This window comes from Camellia sinensis, chromosome 6 (genome assembly GCF_055761805.1).
Source record: "Camellia sinensis isolate YWXY chromosome 6, ASM5576180v1, whole genome shotgun sequence".
Classification (NCBI taxonomy): Eukaryota; Viridiplantae; Streptophyta; class Magnoliopsida; order Ericales; family Theaceae; genus Camellia; species Camellia sinensis.
The window spans coordinates 139503002-139512032 of NC_138966.1; the positions used below are offsets into that span (position 1 = coordinate 139503002).

Here is a 9031-nt window from a genome sequence, read left to right on the forward strand (position 1 = left end):
GGTTCAACAACAAAATCAAATGCACATTAATTAATTATGTATAGAAATGAAGAAATTATTGAATTGGAAGAGATTTCAAAATCCAAACAAGTAAAACAAAGAGACAGAAAATTGACTTGAATATGTATATATATATATATATATATGTAGCTATGGAAGAGTTTTTCAAAATCCAAACAAGTAAAATAGTCAAATCCCTTGAATTCAACTTTGAAGATAGTGAACATCACTCCAAAGTCACAAACTTGAGAGAAAGAGAGAATTCTTCGGATTTATGATCACTGCCGGCAAGACTCTGGCAACTTTTAGCGATTTCAAGAAATGAAAATTTTTGTGATTTACAATTATATATATATATATATATATATATATATATATATGTAGCTATGCTTGCATATATATGGGAAGAAATCAAGAATAAAGACACAAGGGAGGAGAACATCTCGGTGTGGGTATATGGGGAAATGGGCAGGTACCCATCTCCGATGGAAATTTAAAAAATACAACTTACCTGATCCGATGGATAAGAAAAAAGCGAAAAATCCATGTATTTAGATTGGGTCTCCATGGGTACCTATAAGATAGGTTATCCATTGCCATCCCTAAAAGCACCAATACAATTCTAATAATAAAACAATAATATAAAATTAATACACCCAATACAAACATATAATATGCTAATTAAGCCAATTTGTAAATATATTGCACTTGAAAACAACTCCACCTATCATCTATACAATTAGCAGTTATTGGTTCAAGCATCTTAAGTAGGAGACCATGGAGGCGCAACAAATTTATTGAAGTGTTTATTAACTGTTTGACCACTCCGCATGAAATTAAATTTAATTTTGCGATTCTTAGTATGATGTGGAAGGACATCTGAAAACATTGCTATTTGCTCTTCTAAGATGACATACTTTGAATCAGACAATTTAACACTTCACACCAACCCACATAAAACCATGAAAGCATGCCTATTCATCCGAAGTTAGTCATGACAATTTATGTCACTATCATTGACCAATCTATTCAAATGGTCAAATCTCTCCGCAGAGATATACATACACGCTACTATATTTATATATATATATATATATTGTCAAATCTCTAGAGTTTTACATTGCGAGAGAAAGAGAACTTGATTTGTTGGTAGAGAGGTGGTGGAAGAGGAAGTGAGCAACAAACAGATCATTCTAAAGGAGTATGTGAGTGGTTTCCCCAAAGAGTCGGACATGGTGGTGAAGACTGGTACCATTCGTCTCCAACTTCCAGAGGATTCGAAGAATGCCATTCTAGTGAAGAATCTCTACTTGTCTTGCGACCCTTACATGCGTTGTCAAATGAGAAAGTTGGAAGGTAGCTACGTTGAGTCCTTCATTCCTGGTTTTGTAAGTCAATTTTGAAACTATATAAATCTATACTATTATATATGTAAGCGCATAACTTGGTGTCTAATAGTATAGTGGTTTCTCCTTCTGTACGTGGCAAATTTTCCTAATCTAAAATAAAAATATATTATTCATGTGAGCACATGACTTGGTGTCTAATAGTGTGGTGGCTTCTCCTTATGCACGTGGCGAATTTTTCTATTCTAAAATAAAAAAATATGAATTTTTCTATTCTAAAATAAAAAAATATTATTTGAAGGCGTGAGAAAGATTTGAACCCAAAGCATTGGGTTTCATTAAGAACACTTTTACTATTATGATATTAATTTCTTTATTATTTTTTTTTTATATTTACTAATCTAAATTGCACCATTTAGACAACATACATATTATGATAATAATGTCTTTATTATTTGTTTTTATACTTACTTATCTGGATTGCACATGCATTACATGTGCCACCCACTAAAATATATATATATATTATATTGAGAAGCATTTGATTGGAAGATCTAGATTGTTTGATGAAATTTGGGGTGTTTTTGGTAATACCCTATAGGAGAGAACTGTTGGTTGTTGTCCTTTTGCCTCGTTTCAAGTTCCGAATAATTATTTTAATGGGATTGAAGAAGTAGATGCGTAGAATTTTATATTTTTAATCTTTTTATCATGATACCAACTGTTGATGATGCTCTTTTTTCTGGTTTTCTATTTGATGGGAAGATCTGGATAATTATAATTAAAAATAAGTTCTAATAAAATTGTAATTAAAAATAATTTTTTATGACGAGTTTTTGTATATGTCATTAAAAATTGACAATTATTGATGTTTTTTGTTACATTTTATAAATTGTTGTTAAAATTTACAATTAGTGACTTTTTTTTGACGAATTTTCAAATTGTTGCTGAAAGTTGAAATTAGTGACTTCTTTTGATAACGATTTTTTAAAACTGTCAATAAAACTTGTAATTAATAACATTTTTTGTGACAAATTTTAAAACTGTCACTGAAAATTAACAATTAGTGATTTTTTTAATAGTGTTTGATGAAAAATACCATTAATTATTATAAAATTTATTGGACAATAAATTTACTTATTAAGACCTACACGTAACTCTCCCTAATTATTATAATAGAAGAATATAAATGGATATGTCACAACCTATAGAATCTGTTGAAAATTTGGGGGAATTACGAAACTGACGTAACAAAATTCTGAAATTGCTCTCCAATTCCTCGTACTATGTTTAGAATTTAGGCTATCATCACAAATATTTTGTATGTTTCCTAATTTTTATTTATTTATTTTTTGGAGTTTTAACTGTGTTGAATATCTATTAGACAGTTTTAGGGCATCTACAACCCTTCACTTTTTTCTATTTTGTCAATTTGTTCAAAAATTTAGATCAAAAGCTTGATTTAATATAGCTCACTTGAACGGTAACAATCAATTTTTCATCAATTTTTTTATTTTTTATTTTTAAATAGATAACCTCTCCCAAAAAACTCCTTTAACCAATTAAGGTGAAAAAAATAGCCCATCTCCAATCTTTCATCTTTCAACAATTTTATCAAACTTAAATGAAAGAGGGGTAGTTGGAAATTTGGTGAAAGATTTGATTCATACCTATCTCCAATCATTCACCAAAATTTTCATCTAATTTGATTCCAAATTTGAGTAAAAAGCTTGATTGATATGAATTACTCCAATCCTTTCATCAAATTTTCATCAAAATCTTTTAAAAAATTACTTTCTCATCCCAAATTTCATTTTTCATCAAATTTGATGAAAAAAATCATCTGCAATGCTTCATCTTTTTAAATTTTCATCAAACTCAAATTTGATTAAAGATTTGATGAAAAAAATGATTCTCCCTTGATTTGATGAACATCTGATGAAAGGATTAGAGATGATATTTGAACACTTTTTTATCAAATTTAAATTTGATGAAAGAAAAGGTGACGGATCGGAGATGCTCTTTGATACAAATTTGATGAAAGGATTGAATGTCTTTTTCACCAAATTTGCCATCAAATTTAAATCTAATGAAGGGCTTGGTGAAGGATTAGAATGCTCTTGCATCTTTCTATTTTGATGACTTGACATAATTTGTAGAGTTACTTCGGCACTTTGATATGAGTCCACACTTCACAGTTACCTAAAAGACACTAATTGCCTGTTGCTAAGATTTTGGTAGAGCTTTTAAGCTGGTTTTTTTAAAAGGCTGTTTTTGTCTTTTTTGTTCGCAATTTTTTAGACTAAATGTTTCATTCTAGTGTAGTCATTTGTTGGACACTGAAACCTTTGGGGATCATGTCTCCGGTGATATGCAGTCCAAAACAAAGAACATTTCATTCCAAAACACCACTTTGGTATTAGAAAACTAAGAAAGGTTTCTTTTTAGCATATTTGATAACTCAAAATTAGCAAAATAAAAAGAATCCACTAACAAATGCTCTGAATTTCTAGATAAAGAGACGTGATGATGCTTAGTGGAAGGAAAATGATTTTAATTATAATATTAACATTTAAATTTGTGCTTAATTTCAACTCAACTCACAAAGCCTTAGTTCCCTTACCTTGGGGTTTAGCTACAATGGTTTGTCTTTACCAATTGGGTCCATCCAATGTTGTGTCCTGGTTAAATCCAAGGCACGAGTATGTTCTTTTTCATTGCCTCAACTCTTATGCTTGGCTTTCCTCTTATCCTTTTTGTTCCTTCAACCTCTTGAATCACTCTTTTAACTGATGCATTAGTTTGTGCACATTTCACATGCATGTAGCCCTTAAATTCCAATTAAATAAATCCATCTACTCAAATTTTTCTGTATTATGTATTTTGTTCTATCAAATATCTCCAGAATTTAGTGACTCAAAAGGTCTCTTTTATTTATTTCCACGAGTGTTTTGGTACAATTGAAATATTGGGCATAACTATAAATAACAATGTTCATATTGAATTGACGGTAGCAAATATTTTATGTTGCTGATTTTGTGGAGCCCGTCCTTTCTTTTGAATCATCCATTAAATTTGTTTCCAGTTTCCACCTTGTGAATAAATGACATTGTAGAGATGCTGGAAGCCCTCTTTATTTAGATATTCATGTAGCTAAAGATCATTTTGAAATCTGCAAAAAATAGCTTCATCGTTCGAACACTAAATTAACAACAGTGACACAATAACTATGTTTTGAAAGACTATCAAAAATACTTCAGGTGATGTGTACTGGTTTCTTCATCACAGTGCTAAAGTACTGCTACAGAACCTTGAACATTGCTGCAGTACCACTGCAATTCAGTCCTTCATGCACCGACACTTCCTAAATCTTTTCCTCAGTCTTCTTCTTTTTAAGCTGTGGTTCCTAGAAGTTACGGACATTTTTCCATCCCAAAAATCTGACTTTGCATTGATTTGACACTCTCTTTATATCCAAACCAGCCACTTGAAACCACCAATTGGCAAAAGTTAAAAAATGGTTCCTTAGTCAACTCAACGGCCAAGATTGTGTATATATATGTTTATAAGTAAAGGCCAAGATTGTTTATGTTAGCTACAGTATTTAGGATTTTTGTGGTTTTTTGATAAATCATAAGTTTGCATGAGTGACTTTTCATGTTTTTTTATTGCTAGTGACTTTTCCTGTTGATGTTTTGCAGCTTATAACTGGATATGGAGTGGCTAGAGTTTTGGATTCTGGACATCCAAACTTTAAGAAAGGTGACTTGGTTTGGGGAATGACTGGATGGGAAGAATATAGTGTCATTAAAGACCCAGAGAGCGTATTTAAAATTCAAAATGCAGATGTGCTGCTTTCTTATTATACAAGAATCCTTGGTAAGTTTGTTTATTTGTTTGTTTCAACTACTGGAAGCGTAATACGTAATTTTCTTATATTTTTCTTAGTTACAAGAATCATTTTATTCTTTGTGCAATGAGTTTAGCAGGACATGAAGCTGAAAAGCCTTCTTCGTGTCACTTATTTTTGTCTAACTGTAAGGTCAACAATTATACTTAATGAGATCACCAAGGGGATCATTTGGGCTAGGCATTGATATTATGAGAACGTTCATTCTGAGAACTGACTGCTTGACATTTGAAGGAACAGAATGAGCTTCCACTAACTTTTACTAGCATATTAGTTTGGAATTATGAAGTGATAATATGTGCTCTATCTCTCTCTCTCATATTTGAAAATTCTTCTTTATAATGACATAATGGGCCATTAATTGCACTAACCTTAGCTCCAATATGTGGGGTCTTTGGGAAGCTTCTTTATGTCCAATTTTGAAGATTAAAGTAACTTGTAACTAGACATGCTAAATTTATGGATCCTGTTGATGTCTGAAGAATGAAATTTGGGATGTGGCACTAGAAGACTCCTCTCTCTCTCTCTCTCTCTCTCTCAAAAATACAGATGTTTGCAGAAAACTCTCTTTTCTTTTACTACCTTTTAATTTAATGAATAGCTTCCTTTCTTATTATTGGGCCGGCAGTTTCCACTAATTAGACTGAATATACCAACTTAATCTGTCTTCTTTTTCTTTTTTCTTTTTTTCTCCCTTTTTCTTAAACATTATTATACATTATAGTGATAATGTCTGTGCATGAGCTTCTTTATAATTATAACTACTGCCTATCAAGGGAATTATGATTATGACGACACAGCCTAACCCCTAGAGTTTGAGTATTTGATAACTTTTGAATTTCCTAGTCAATCAAAAGAAACAGAGCTTTTGATCCCAATCCAACATTGAGGAAGTCGTAGTCTGAACTTTATTGGGAACAATATTCCTGGTAGTTTGCTGGTTGTGCTCAAGATGCAAAAGATCTAAAGATGGTTATTAATATTATTATACAATGCGATTGATAGATAAATCATTTTTTTCACGCATACCAGCATTAGTTTACAACTAATTTCTATCCAAAACTCTCTTCTTCTTCTTCTTCTTCTTTTTTCCTAGATTATTATGCTGAACTTGCAAACTGGTAAAGTAACTTTAATCCTTATGACCATTTGTGGACATTATGTTGGTTTGATGAAGTAGAATCACATCACTTGTTCAAAGTCCTGTGCACCACCTTTGGTTGACATTTTCAGGTAGTTGTAAGGTAGATTATTCTTTGCTTGATTTTAGGATAAGGTGAATTCAATAGGTGACATTTTTCATTGTCCCATCTCATCTAGATCTATGGCTTTGTATTCTCACTCGGACAATTGATGAAGTTTATTGCTGAAAATTCATAAAAGGCAAGCATTTTGTTATAGTTCAGTCAGTAGTTCATCCAATCAGAGGGCATATATTGCTTGGAATTTTCAAAACCCTAGTTATCATGCTTTCCTCCATAAGATGTGCAGAACCCATATTTTTATCGAATTCTCCTCTGCTTTTTTTGTTTTAGAATGCTCAATTGTTGCTTTGAATCTGCATTTTGTAGGCATGCCCGGCATTGTAGCCTATGCTGGTTTTTATGAGGTATGCTCTCCCAAGCAAGGAGAGTATGTTTTCGTTCCAGCTGCCTCTGGAGCTGTTGGTCAGTTTGTTGGCCAGTTTGCAAAGTTATTAGGCTGTTATGTTGTTGGAAGTGCCAGAACCAAAGAAAAGGTGAGTGCCTCTCCATATTTCCATTATGCTATTCATGCTAAATAACTAGTTAGTGGGTGCCGAATCAGAACTATATTGTTTGCTCAATGTATGTGGTCTGACACCTTTTCCTTTACTAGCATGTTTGCGGAACCGTCACAAATTTAGAAATTTCAGCCAAGAAGTATATTAAGCTGGGTCTGAGCAGGCATGGTCACTGACTCTCTTCTATTTTCTGTACTTTTGTTTCTTTCTTTTGCTATTTTTCAACCAAGGTTGATCTGTTGAAGAACAAATTCAGATTTGATGAAGCTTTTAATTATAAAGAGGAGAAGGACTTGGAAGCAGCTCTGAAAAGGTTAGCAAGTCATGTTCTTGTAGAGAAATACATAACAGCACTAAAAGATTTAGAACCCAAGTACATTGCTGGATAGAAGGGCGGGCTGCTAATATGGACAACCTTGTTCAAGAAATGCCCCTTGATGAATAAAGCTTTAAATTCTACGAGTCACCTTTTGACTTGCCTTGTAGAAAATAGATGGTGTCCAAAACTCAGCTCCTTGGGGTCGTTTGTTGACACTTCCGTTCCCTGTGTTTCTATTTTTGTTTTAATTTTTTTGGAAATTTTTTTTTTTTTTTTTTACAAAAAAGGTGATGTTTTCACTTGTTTTCAAAATAAGTTTTCACTCTCTCCTCCTCCACCATCCATTAGCCACCACGACCTACCAAAAAACAAGCAATTGACAATGTTAACAAACAACCCCTAGTTGGCTTTGTTATATTTCTTAGGAAAAGTGTTGGTCTATTTACAAGCCATACTAAGAAAGAGCCTTCTTGGTTTTAACTGGAATTACCTTTTTTTGGTAGGGTATTTTTTTATTCCCTTTCAAGTTGATTATCTTCATTCTCTACACTCTGTTTGAACTTTTTCCCAGGTACTTTCCAAATGGCATCGATATTTACTTTGAAAATGTTGGAGGAAAGATGCTTGATGTAGTACTTCTCAACACGAGGCTCTGCGGTCGCATTGCTGTGTGTGGTATGATCTCACAGTACAACCTTGAACAACTCGAAGGTGTACACAACTTGTTCTATCTTATCACAAAACGAGTCCGTATAGTTTTTGATTACTATCACCTGTATCCGAAGTTTCTGGACATGATCTTGCCCCACATAAAAGAAGGAAAAATCACATACGTGGAAGAAGTAGCTGAAGGCCTAGAGAGTGCCCCAGCAGCTCTTATTGGGCTATTTGTCGATCGCAATGTTGGCAAGCAGGTGGTGGTTGTTGCTTGTGAATGTGATGTTATTGATGTCATGGTAAACCCTAATGTAAATTCTTGGTATGCATTGACTAAACTCATTACAGAAATGATTTCTTACTGGGATGATGTTGCTATAAGTAGTTTTTTTGAAGTTTTGATCAATGTGTTTTCAACGGAAAATATTTATATTTCTTAGTTTTGTTTGGATATTTATATTTTTTCTAACTTTCAACCCTTAAAAACTTTCTTTGTTTAAGCGACTGAATGAAATGAGATTAACATAAGGCTTTGAGTCATAGAATATTGTATCTTATTCCATATTTGAATTGGTCTCCTATACCAAATTTTTGGTTTAGTGGAATTGACATAATTTTATTCAATTCTCAGCATACTTTTTTTTATACTACCTTGATAATGTTTTCCTATAGTTTCAATTAACACATCTTTATTTGCACAAAAAAATATAAAAAATTACAATCACTCTAGAATTGTATTTTATGACTAAACTAAAATGTTCTCTTTTTTATATTATAAATTTTATTACATATATAAAATTCTCATTCGTTATTGCAAAATAAATAAAAACAAATTAAATATGCATAAGTGCTCTTTAAATTGAATATTTAAATTAATGAAAATAAATAGTGTAATACCATATGGCTGGTGACATAAAATAGGAAAAATATCACATCAATAAAATTTTAACAAAATAATTACAAATCAATGAAATTTTTTATAAATATTAATAATTAAAATTGTTAATTTTTTTTGTAAATATATAAAAAAAAAATCA

General features: G+C 31.9%; 1 protein-coding gene across 1 annotated transcript; it reads left to right on the forward strand.

Annotated features, from left to right (window-relative positions):
- The first annotated feature begins 386 nt into the window (after window positions 1-386).
- LOC114290881 (2-alkenal reductase (NADP(+)-dependent)-like) lies at window positions 387-8434 on the forward strand. Its single transcript, XM_082876492.1, has 6 exons — window positions 387-472; window positions 1154-1388; window positions 5048-5225; window positions 6828-6994; window positions 7249-7331; window positions 7909-8434. The coding sequence occupies exons 1-6, from the start codon at window positions 387-389 to the stop codon at window positions 8432-8434; spliced, it is 1275 nt and encodes a 424-aa protein (XP_082732618.1).
- Window positions 8435-9031: the final 597 nt, after the last annotated feature.